The sequence below is a fragment of the Nicotiana tabacum genome, chromosome 8 (assembly GCF_000715075.1).
Source record: "Nicotiana tabacum cultivar K326 chromosome 8, ASM71507v2, whole genome shotgun sequence".
Classification (NCBI taxonomy): Eukaryota; Viridiplantae; Streptophyta; class Magnoliopsida; order Solanales; family Solanaceae; genus Nicotiana; species Nicotiana tabacum.
The window spans coordinates 209,779,412-209,792,191 of NC_134087.1; the positions used below are offsets into that span (position 1 = coordinate 209,779,412).

Below are 12,780 nucleotides of genomic sequence, written 5' to 3' on the forward strand. Positions count from 1 at the left end.
AATATTGGGTGACGTGTATCTCTGGTTTAGGAAAAGGTAATTTGAAATAAGGTCTATTTTCTTGGTGAAGGACTTGAAATAGATGTTATCCCTTTTACTTATAATGGGCTAAATTTCAAAATTCTACTTAAATAAAAAAACCCCATTTTCCCCAATTCCAATTTTAGCCAATGTAGGCCCCATCTTAAATATAGTCCACACAAAATCACCAAAAATACCATAAAAAGTGGGCTATGGTCCATGACAACCATATAATACACATCAAACCACTTGACCAAAGAAAGGGTGTGACCCAAAACACACACACTAACACACCTTCAATTTCACATAGTCACAAGTCATAACAATAATAAATGGACCTAAAAAGAAAGTCCATATCCAATACTACAATTTTAATGTTTTTGGTTTTCTTGTCAATGAACCTTATCACTTAATAGTCTAATACGACCCCAAAAATATCATAACAAAGGTCCAGTTTGGTTTTACCGGGTTCAAGCCCAATTCTCTTTCTCTCTCCTGTCTCTTTCTCTCTCCTCTCTCCCTCTCCGGCTGAAACCCTAGATCTGGTTCACTATCGGAGCCTGAAAATCCCGGTAAGCTCCATTTTATTATCTGGGTTTTGCTCAAAATCGAATTTTGGCATCTGGGTTTTGCTCAAAATCGAATTTTTTGTTATCTGGGTTTTGCTCAAAATTGAATTTTCTCATCTGGGTTTTGCTCAATATCGAATTTTGTTATCTGGGTTTTGCTCAAAATCGAATTTTGGTATGTGGGTTTTGCTCAAAATCGAATTCTGATATTTGGGTTTCACTCAAAATCAGTTTTTTTCTTCAGGTATAGTACCTTTTTTTAAATATTTTTCTCACTTATTTTCCTTTTGTTCATTCCAGATTTGATCTATTTTTCCTTTTTTAGATATATTTTTAATGCTTTATTGTCTTAGTGTGAAGATCGGTCTCTGATATTTCTGTTAGTTTTATGTTTATGTTTTGGTGTAAATGTGCGCTATATACTGTGTTCCATGGTTAAAATATTTTTTTAAAGTATTTTGTTGTTGTAATATTTTTGTTTCAATATCAATTTTCTGCTTGTTTTATGGTAGTTCACTAAAGTTTGACTTATTTCAGGTTTATTTAACTTTTTGCTGATATTTTGAAAAAAGGAGTTTTATAGTTTACTTGTTGTTCTGGGCTTTAAGTTGAAGGTTGTTTTGAAATTTGAAGGCTGACTATGAAATGGTTCTTGAAATAGATCAGTTGTTAGTAAGAGTGTGTGATATGGGCTTTGTTTAGATTTGTGTTAAAGCCCATGTTTGATCCATTTTATGAGTTAGATCTAGTAAGTTTATGTTTGTATACTTGTTAGCCCTTGTATTGGGAAATGTCCTTTTTAACCCTTATTTTCTTCAAAATAGAATAATACCCTCCTTTTTTTTTTTTTTTTTTTTTGGTTTTACCACCGGTGCCCGGTACCCACTTTGGAGCCTGACTATATCCGGATTCGCACCGCGTAGGCCCCCATTAGAGGGAAGCGTTCCCTACCAAGGATTTTTCCATACTGGGGCTCGAACCCGAGACATCTGGTTAAGGAAAGAGTAGTCTCAGCCGCTGCACCACATCCTTTGGTGGTAATACCCTCCGTGTTGCCTTAGGAGCTGTTTAGAAATAGTTTTTTTTCTTCCTTTTTTCCGAAAAATATTTTCAAACCAGTTTTTGGTGATATATTTAACTTAATTTTTGAAGATGAGTTTCAAAAAAATTTGAAAATGAGTTTTAATTTTGAAAAAGTGATTTTTGCCTCTTTTTCAAGTAAACAATGTTTTTCTCTCACAAAACTGCATGTCCAAACACAACTTCAATTTTCAAATACTTTTTCAACTGGACTTAAAATACTATTTTTTTTCCAAATCTCACCTTTTTTTATTTTTATTTTTTATGTCCAAACGCCTACTTAGTAGGGGTATTACTAGTAGAAATAGCGTCTATTGACCACTTTTCGCCTTTTCGGCATTGTCTTAGAAAAATAGCCATTGTCTTGGAGTTTAAAATTTTATTAGTGGAACTCCATGATTACACTTGTGGAATTTGAAACTGTAGGACAGTGGATATTTTTCAATTATAGGAGCTAAAAGTTGGCTATTTGTGAAAATTTCCCAGTATTACTACTATTAAACTTTGAGTCAGCTTAGTTTAGGGACGAGTCGGGCCGGGCTGGCCCTAATGGAGTTAAGTTTGGTCCCTCCAGGTGTGCCAATGGACAGGATGAGTTCGAGCCAGGCCGGGCCTTGGAGTTAAGTTTGGTCCCTCCAAGGTGTGCCAATGGACAGTATTCTTCAGCTCTGAGGAGCTAATTTCATGCATTTTGTTGGCTAAAGTTTTGGGCCTCCTGTTCTATTAGTCCAAAGAGTGAATACTATGCCTGCTCTGCAGTGATGAAGTTGCAGCCTAGTAGTTGTAACTCCACGATGCATTCGTTAGGTGCAGGATTAAAATCTTACCAATGACCATAGGCTGCAATACCATACTGAATCTCTTGGTTGAAAGATTCAAATACTGCGTAAAGCATAATCAACGGTTAGAAATATTTACTGGGTGTACTTTAGCAAGTATAAGTGTTTACTTGGGAGTATGCTAGTTGAAGTGTCAGTTGTGTATTAAAAACGAAAAAAAGAAAAATATTTAAGTTTCCTGTTTCTCATTAATCTGAACATGCTCATAGTAAAAGTTGATTACTTTTGTAGCGCTTTTGAATGGATGTGATTGGTTCTCATTTTTTTTTTTGGTTGATATTTTTGTAGCCCTATAATGGCCACTATAAGAATTACCCTTCTTCCACAAGTTCTCAGGTGACGCACACCACATACCACAGTCAAAGAGATCTTGAATTCCATAACTAGCAATGTTATATGACCCATCAGTATATCCATATTGATTCTTCTAGTACAAACGAATCTTAGTTTCGTTAGACTTATCACAGAAAATGTACACACACATGTAACTATGCCCTTTGTAACTTTTCATCTTCTTGATGTTTTTTATAATGAAACACCTTACTTCTTCAAAAAGAAAATATATGTAGATGTACACACACGTATAGCTACCTTCAGGCTTTTTTATTTTATTTTTTTATTCGCACTTCTTTTTCTTCAGTTCTGCTATGCGTATGATTTTCTTTTTCTTTCTCCCTTTTTATCATTATATTATACAGATAATTGATAATTGTTTTGCTTCCTATAGCCTTGAGTTTCTGGTCTCTGATGGCGACACCAGAAACCCCTGTTACACCAGCAACCCCCACTGAGAATCATGAGATCGTGCTGAAAAATGAGATTGTACATGAACATAGCAATGAGATGGTGCCGGACGATGAGATGATACATGAACATAGTCATGAGATGGTGCCGGAAAATGAGATGATACATGAACATAGTCATGAGGTGGTGCCGGAAAATGAGATGATACATGGACATAATCATGAGTTGGTGCCGGTAAATGAGATGATGCATGAACATAATCATGAGATGGTGCAGGAACATGAGATGACACATGAACATCACATAGTGCTTGGCAATGAGATAGTCCCTGGTGATGAAATGGTTCCAGACAATGAGATGATCCCACTAAATGAGATGGTCCTTGCGGAACAACCCAACTATATCGAAACACCTCCAAACGATCTAGAAACACAACCCAGCAAGCGTAGGAAAAAGAAGTCAATAGTTTGGGAACACTTCACCATTGAAAACGTTGGTGCTGGAACTAGAAGGGCATGCTGTAAGCAGTGCAAGCAATCATTTGCATATAGTACAGGTTCAAAAGTAGCAGGCACTAGTCACCTGAAACGCCATATTGCAAAAGGAGCCTGTCCAGTTGTCCTACGTAACCAACAGAATAATCAATCCAGCCCATATAATACACCTTCTAAGATGAGTGGATATGGGGGTAGTAACGATGCACCAAAACGACGTTATCGGACTGCTTCTTCTCCTTACCTTGCTTTTGATCCAGACCGGTGCCGCCAGGAGATCTCTAGGATGATCATCATGCACGACTATCCTCTTCACATGGTTGAGCATCCAGGCTTTCTTACTTTTGTCCAGCATCTTCAACCTCGTTTTGATATGGTGAGCTTCAACACCGTGCAAGGAGATTGTGTGGCAACTTATCTTAGAGAGAAGCAAGCCATTCAGAAAGTGATTGGGGGAGTGCCTGGGCGAATCTGCTTAACACTTGATATGTGGTCCTCCTGCTACACTGTCGGCTATGTGTTCATAACTGGGCAGTATATTGACAGTGAGTGGAAAATTCACAGGAAAATACTCAATGTCATCATGGAACCATATCCAGATTCTGACACGGCTTTCAGCCACGCTGTTGCCGCTTGCCTTTCTGACTGGAGTATGGAGGGGAAGTTATTTTCTGTCACTATTAATCAACCAATCGGTGATGCAGCTGTTGATAATCTTAGAGCTTTACTCTCAGTGAAGAACCCTCTTGTGCTCAATGGCCAGTTGTTGGTCGGAAATTGTCTTGCTCGAACTTTGAGCAGCATTGCGCAAGATGCGTTTCATTTTTTGCATGGAACTGTTAAGAAAGTAAGAGATAGCATAAAGTATGTGAAAACATCAGAATCTCATGAGGAAAAGTTTATTGAACTCAAACAGCAGCTTCAGGTGCCAAGCACAAAGACGTTGGTGCTTGATGACCGAACACAATGGAACACAACATATGAGATGTTGTTGGCTGCGTCAGAGCTAAAGGAAGTATTTTCGTGCTTGGATACATCTGACCCTGATTACAAGGATGCCCCATCTGTTGAAGATTGGAAGCAAGTTGAGATTCTGTGTACTTACTTGAAAATCCTCTTCGACACTGCCAATCTTCTGACCGCACCAACAATTCCAACAACCAATACATTCTTCCATGAAGCGTGGAAGATTCAATTGGAACTGGCTCGTGCTGCAGCAAGTGAAGATCCATCCATCAGCAGCCTTACCAAAACGATGCAAGAGAAGTTTGATAAATACTGGAAGAGTTGTTGTCTGATGTTAGCGATTTCCGTAGTAATGGATCCACGCTTCAAAATGAAACTCGTTGAATTCAGTTTTACGAAAATATACGGGGAAGAAGCTGCTACCTATGTGAAGATTGTTGAAGAGGGAATCCACGAGCTCTTTCTTGAATATGTGGCACTTCCTCTGCCTCTGACCCCAACTTATGCTGAAGAGGCAAATGGCGGGGATATAAAGCAGGAGAACGCCCAAGACCTCGGTGCCTCTAGTAATGGGGCCGGACTTACAGATTTTGATGCCTACATTATGGAGACAACAAGCCAGCAGTCAAGGTCAGAACTTGATCAATATTTGGAAGAATCCTTATTGCCTCGTGTTCACGAGTTTGATGTTGTGGGGTGGTGGAAACTGAACAGAATGAAGTACCCTACTCTATCGAAAATGGCTCGTGATATCTTATCAGTTCCAGTTTCAACCGTAACAGCTGATTCTGTATTTTGCACGGTAGGCAAAGAGATGGATCAGTACAGGTGTTCCTTGCGACCTGAAACCGTGGAGGCCCTCATCTGTGCCAAGGACTGGCTTCAGAATGCATCAGTAGATACTTTACACGCGCCAATTAAAATGGAAGTCCCGATTTAGGTTGTTGCTGTAATGTTTGAGTAGATGTCTAGAATGGTATTTCGTAGCTGACTTCATTTTCCTTTTAGATTGTAAAATTTTTCTTTTTTCTGTCGCCTGAGGATTGACTTTCTTTTATCATCATTCGGAACCATTAAGCTCTTTATGTGAGAAATTTATTCGAGATGTTGCAATCTCCTTGTTCATTTCATTGGTATATGAATGCATGAAGCTGTACAGAAAACAGGAATGCCTTATGTTTTGTGTTGTTCTTCATTGTTAACTTGGCTGGCTGGTTTAGTTGTTCCAAATTTAATACGACACTATAAGAATATAGCCAATCTCGCCGAAAATAATGAAACAATGTGAAATATCAAGGGGTAGGAATAGTAAAATACAAGACCGGTACTAATACTACTGGGAAGACTAGACGAAACACCCTAAAGAATAAGAACTAGAGCTTCGTCTAATCAACAAAAGCCCTATGAAAGTCCAATGAATACTGCAAATCGAAATGTCAAATTAATCAATCAGCCTCCTATCTTATACTAATAGAAATACTGCAAATCGTAAAATTTTATATTCATCCCCCCTTCAACCATTTTCACAAAACAATTCTTTAACCTGCATTCAAATTAGTAAGTATTATTTTACTTGAAATACTCTTCGAACAAAGTTTTCAATATTTTATCAGTCTTTCAAAAGTGAAGTTCGAAATTCGCAAATACTAATGGTCAATATTGAGAAATATTATTTGTAGCCGAATTATGTCGTTAAATTCTGACGGATACCCGATATCATAGAGTGCATAAGTATATATATGTATAAAAATGATATCCACATCTTTGCCGTGTATGATTCTTTTGTGGGGAAAGTGCTCTTCATCAAGAGTTTTTTCACTCTTAGGTTCAAACTCGAGATATCTTATTAAAGATAGAGTAATATCATTCATCCCATCACACTCTTTATGTCAGTTTTTAATTAAATTATCAAGTAGATAAAGGAGGAGATTTACAGTTGGCTGGTTGAATAAAACTTTAGTTGAGCTTAAATAAGACAATGATGATTTATACAACCGATCTCAATTTGATTGGATTGAGCGTAATTGTTATTATACTAAATGGATATTTTTTTAATGTAGAGTATATAATTATTTATATAAAATGTTTTATTCTTTTTGTTCCAATCCTATAAAGTCTTTGTGAACCAAAAATACAAGACTTAAAGTCCATCTGCTTGGTGACAAGACCTGAGCCAGTAATAGTTGGATCAGATGAAATCCCTTTTGATTCAAAATCGAAACCTTGCCCCCGCCATAATGGGCTAATTTGAAAAGAATTTTTACCCAAATAGCTGATCGAATTAACTATTTATTTTTCTAGGCATATACATAAAATATATGATAACGATATAAGATTATACACATATTATATATAAAATATACATATAGTGCTAAAGCAAGTTTTTCTAAATGAGGATATCAAGTTTCAACATCCAATAAAGACTTGCTAACATAATAAATTGGAGATTGTTTACCTTTGTCTTCTCAAATTAACACTGCACTTACCGGCATTTATGACACAACGAGATAGATGAGTAGCCTTTCTCCATCCTTCGATTTGGCCAACAACGATGGATTTGATAAGTACGTTTTTAGATTTTTGAATGCTTGTTGGCATTCTTAGTCCACTCAAATTGGCTTTGATTTTTTAACACTGAAAAGAACTTAAAACTTTTCTCCGAAGATTTAGAAATAAACCTTCCTTATGTTGCTATCCTACCTGTCAACCTCTGCACCTTTTTTTTACTCGTGAGTATATAAGTTATTTCTTCTATGACTTTAATCTGTGCTGGATTTACTTCAATTCCTTGGTTAGAAACAAGGAAACCCAAAAACTTACCTGAAGACACGCTAAATAAACACTTTTCGGGATTTAACTTCATATTGAATTTGCAGAGAATTTGAAATGTATTTGACAAATGTTGGATGTGATCCCCCGCCTGTGTTTACTTGACTAGCATGTCATCGATATAGACTTTAATACTTTTTTCCAGATGCTCTTGAAACATCTTCGTTACTAACCTATGGTACGTTGCTCCAGCATTCTTTAAGCTAAAAGGCATGACTTTATAACAGTAAGTCCTCCTGTCTGTAATAAAGGAAGTTTTTCCTCATCTAAAGGATCCATTTTTATATGATTATATCCTGAATAGGCATCTAAAAAACTCAACAATTCATGTCCTTCAGTAGCATCAATTAGTTGATCTATGTGCGATAAAGGAAAAGAATCTTTAGGGCAAGCTTTATTCAAGTCAGTATAGTCTATACAAACTCACCATTTACCATTCCTTTTGGGGACTACTATAGTATTAGCTAGCCAATTAGGATATTTTACCTCTCGGATAGACCTGATTTTTAAAAGCTTTTGTATCTCATCCTGAATTACCTGGTTTTTTAAGGATCCTTGCTTCATTTTCTTCTGTTTAACAGGTGGATACGTTGGATATTCATTAAGCTTATGGGTCATCACCTCCGGTGGTATACTTGTCATATCTGAATGCAACCAAGCAAAGTAGTCTGCGTTAGCTTTTAAGAATTCAATTAACTTATCTTTTATCTCTGGGCTTAGGTTGGTTCCGATGTAAACTTTTCTGTCCGACCAATGTATAAACAACACTACCACTTCGAGTTCTTCAATTGTTGTTTTGATGATTTCGTTCTCTTCTGGCTCTTGAATAGTATCAGGCCTTGAGTCTACATTCGTTTTTCCATCTCCTGTTGAGGTTTGTGTTGTTAAATCCTCAACTGAATTCTGTAATTGCTATTTTTCTTCTGCGACGTCGTTTTTATGCTTGAATTCGCCACTGAGCTGATGCTTCTAGAAGCCTGTTGATCACCACGGATTTGTCTAATTCCCCATTGCGAAGGGAACTTAATAACCTGATGTAGAGTAGACGGAACAACATCTATCTCGTGAATCCAAGGTCCATCGAGAATCATATTGTATGTCATGTCCATATCTATCACTTGAAATTTCGTATCTTTGACTACTCCTTCTGCGAATATGGTGAGTACTATCTCTCCTTTTATAACAATGCTTGAATTGTCAAATCTAGATAAGGTACATGCTTTGGGTATAAATTTATCATCAGCTTGCATCTCGTTTACCACTCTTAAAAGAATGATATTTACAGAGCTACCTGGATCAATCAAAACTCGTTTCACATTAGTATCATGTACAAGTAAAGGTATTACCAGTGCATGATTATGTGGGATCATCACACCATCTGCATTTGCATCATCAAACGCTATACTGTCTTCTTCCAGAACTTGTGAACTCCCTTTCCGTGGGTAACTGTGACTTTTGCCATCTTTTTTGCAGCCGTATATGTCACACCGTTGACCTCCTCTCCTCCGCTTATCATGTTAACCGTTCTTTTTGGTAATGGAGGTTTTGGTGACTTTTGTCTATTCTTCATATATGCTTGCTTACCCTTCTCACTAACATATCGGTTAAATAGACTTGGTTTAACAAGTGCTCTACTTCACCTTGTAGCAATCTTCAATCTGCTGTTTTATGACTGTGATCATTATGAAACTCGCATCAGAAATCTGGGTTTCTTCTGCTGGGGTTCGATCTCATTTCTTTTGGTCACCGCACCTTATCTCCCATACTCCTTAAAACAGCTACCAACTCAGATGTGATAACATTGAAACTGTAATCACCAATCTTTGCCTTTGTACTAATGTTGTTGTCCCGCATATCTCGCTCCTTTCCAAACTTGGATGGCGAACCCGCATCTCTATCCCTTGATTTAGAAGCGTACCTCGGGTTCTTGTGTTTAGAACGTGAATCGCTTCCTGCTGGTCCCATGTAAGGTTTGTACCTGTTCTTATTGGACCTTTTTTCAGTTTCTGGTCGCCTCGAACTTGTTCTTTCATCTCCCCGTGACTGAGTGATAGTATCTTCTTCTATCTGCATCTTCAAGCTATATCTGTTGTAAACATCATTCCAAGTTGTTGGAGGGAATTCTCGTAAGCTTTCTTTGAGTCTCCTCGTGGCTTCTGAGCTTTATTCATTTAAGTTACTTGCAAACTCCATGACCGCCTAATTATCCGATACACGAGGTAACATCATCCTTTCACGCTGAAATCTATCAACAAATTCCCTGAGTAGCTCCATATCTCCTTGTTTTATTTTGAAGATGTCTTCCATCCTCTTTTCAACTTTTTGATCTCCCGAGTGTGCTTTTAAAAATGAATCTGCAAGCTCAGCAAAAGAATCAATAAAATTTTCTGGTAAAGAGAATACCATGTTAGTGCTCCTTTTATGAGTGTTTCGCCAAATTTTTTGACCAGCACTGACTCAATTTCTTGCTTCATCAAGTCGGTACCTTTTACGCCAGTTGTAAATGTAGTTACATGATCTCGTGGGTCGGTTGTCCCATCATACTTTGGAATATCGGGCATCTTAAACTTTTTTGGAATTGGCAAGGGAGCGACACTTGGCTTCTAGGGCTGTTGAGAATATTTAGCAATATCCACTCCTTTAATCACGGGTGGCACACCAGGTATCTGATTTATGCGATCGTTCTGCACCTTGAGTTGTTTCTGCAAAGTTAGTACTAAACTTTGTAAATAAGAATTATTTGGAGTACCTGACCTTCCATCGCAAGATTCGCTGGGAGTTCCTCTACTGCCAGAATTAGCAAGTCCCGAGCGTAGGTTCTCTATGGTTGCGGTGTTATTTGGAGGTGTTGGTAATACAGTTGGCAATCCACTAACAAAAGCTTGGAGAGCATTGTTGACGTGTTTTGCAATTAGTTGCTTCAATGCATCTTCAGTAGTTTGATCGTCCCCTTATTGGTTATTCACATATGATGTTGATCTTTTAGGTGACCCTTCTCAAGAGTGTTGAGGAGAATTTAAGGGTGAAGGGATTGTAGTTTTATCCTCTTATTGATTCTGTTGGTTCAGTTGGTTTTGTTGGTTGTTGTCGTTGACAGTCGACATGATTTTTTGACAGAAAAATGGATTTGGAAAGTGAAAAGATTATCAGATTCCCGGTAACAAAACCAATTTGTTTAACCAAAAAATGTATCTTTCGGTCAAAGCCTATTTTTGGAAGTACTCAGGTTACTGATAACCAAGAAATTTCGTACTTTCTCAATTATATGAAAAGAAAAGAACAAGAATAACAAAGGAAATAACTGATTGCAAAGTCGATATAATGTAAAGATGAAAAGTAAAGTAAATTTATTCCAATATTGTTCCAGATGATCCTTACAAATGAAGTTCTCTTCCCTTTTATAGGGATTTACAAATATAATGTTTCTTCCCTTTTGTGGCCGAATCATTATGATCATTAATGACATTAGTGGTCCGTTAGAGTTGGCTATCATAACTATTTATGGAGATTCTGTAACGGTTTCAATTCTTCTTCACCATTAATTGGAGGTTCGTAAACCTTCCCCTTCCTACTGTCTTGATTCATTCAGCCCATATTTACTGAATGATTTAGGCTCGAGCAACTACATCCCTTCATCTCGTGAGTGATTTGCCCGTGCCTCTTGTATCTCGTGCATCTTCTAATGCATATTCCAAGTGTCACCTTCTTAATGATCCACGTATCATGCCTTGTCAGCCACATACAATTCCACGTGTCATATTTTTTTTTACTAATATAGCCTTGTCCGTTACTCATTTTTTGTCATTTTAGGGCTATAAGTATAGAATTCTACCCGATTATTAGATTTTCATGTGCTATAGACCATGCCTTTTGCATAAGTCCCTGCGATCAAACCCGAATCGCTAGTCACTACCTCGCCCTGACCATTACTAGTTTTTTGGCGTTTTAGGGCCATAAAACTAGAATTCTGCCTGATTCCCAAATTTTCGTGTAATGTAGTCCACACTTTTTGCATGGGCCGGTTGACCGGACCTGGATTGCCTAAAATTTTACTGGCCAATCAAAATTGATAAAAGGAACAATAGTCACCGCCTCTCCAATACCCTTACTCGTTTATTGGCATTTTAAGGCTATACAATAAAATTTCACTCGATTCTCAAATTTCGTGTGCATGGGCCCGGGCTACCGAACCCGGATAATCTAAAATTTTACCAGACCATCAAAATAACCTAAGGAATATTAGTCACCACTTCACTATGTCCGTTACTCGTTTTTGTGTTTTAGGGATATAAAACTAGAATGCCACCCGATTCTCAGATTTTCATGTGCTATAGCCCACACCTTCTACATGGGTCCGGGCGACCAAACCAGGATCACCTAAAATTCTGCAAGCCCATAAGGAACCATAATCATCGCCTCACCATGACCGTCACTCGTTTTTTGGTGTTTTAGTGCCATAGAACTAGAATTTCGCCTGATTCTCAAATTTTCATGTGCTATAGCACACGCCTTCTGCATGAGCCCGGACAACTGGACCCGTCTCCCCTAAAAAAATTTCGGACCGTAAAAAATGACTAAGAAATAATATTCATCGACTCGCCATAACCGTTACTCATTTTTGGGCTTTTAAGGGCTATAAAACTAGAATTTCGCCCAATTCCTAGATTTTCGTATGCATGGGCCAAGGCGACCGGACACAGATAGATTATGATTTTTTCGGCCCTGAAAAAATGACCTAAGAAATAATGGTCATCGCGGCCATGATCATTACACGATTTTTTGGCATTTCAGGGCCATAAAACAGGAATTTTGCCCGAATCCCAAATTTTCGTGTCCTGTATAGCCCACGCCTTCAGCATAAACCCGGACGACCGAACTCGGATTGCCTAAAAATTTTTTAGACCAACAAAAACAACCTTAAGAACAAAAGTCACCATGTTGCCATGACCGTTATTCATTTTTTTGGAATTTTAGGGCTATAAAACTGGAATTCCGTCTGATTCTCTGATTTTCATATGCTGTAGCCCACACATTCTGCATGGGCCGAGGAGGCCAGACCTGGATCGCCTATAATTTTTTCCGACAAATAAAAAATGACCAAAGTAATAATAGTCACCGCCTCGCCATGACCCTTACTCATTTTTTGTTGTTTTAGGGCCACAAAACTAGAATTCTGCCTCATTCCCAGATTTTCGTGTGCGATAGCCCACGCCTTCTGCATGGACTGAGGCAACCGAA

General features: G+C 37.9%; 1 protein-coding gene across 2 annotated transcripts; it reads left to right on the forward strand.

Annotated features, from left to right (window-relative positions):
• The first annotated feature begins 252 nt into the window (after positions 1 to 252).
• Positions 253 to 5,876, forward strand: LOC107788808 (zinc finger BED domain-containing protein DAYSLEEPER-like). 2 transcript variants are annotated; one of them, XM_016610532.2, is made up of 2 exons: positions 253 to 593; positions 3,237 to 5,876. In XM_016610532.2, the coding sequence occupies exon 2, from the start codon at positions 3,257 to 3,259 to the stop codon at positions 5,651 to 5,653; it is 2,397 nt and encodes a 798-aa protein (XP_016466018.2). In that variant the 5' UTR covers positions 253 to 593; positions 3,237 to 3,256; the 3' UTR covers positions 5,654 to 5,876. The 2 variants fall into 2 exon arrangements, with proteins under 2 accessions (XP_016466018.2, XP_016466019.2); XM_016610533.2 differs by having other exon boundaries at positions 452 to 834.
• The last annotated feature ends 6,904 nt before the right edge of the window (positions 5,877 to 12,780 follow it).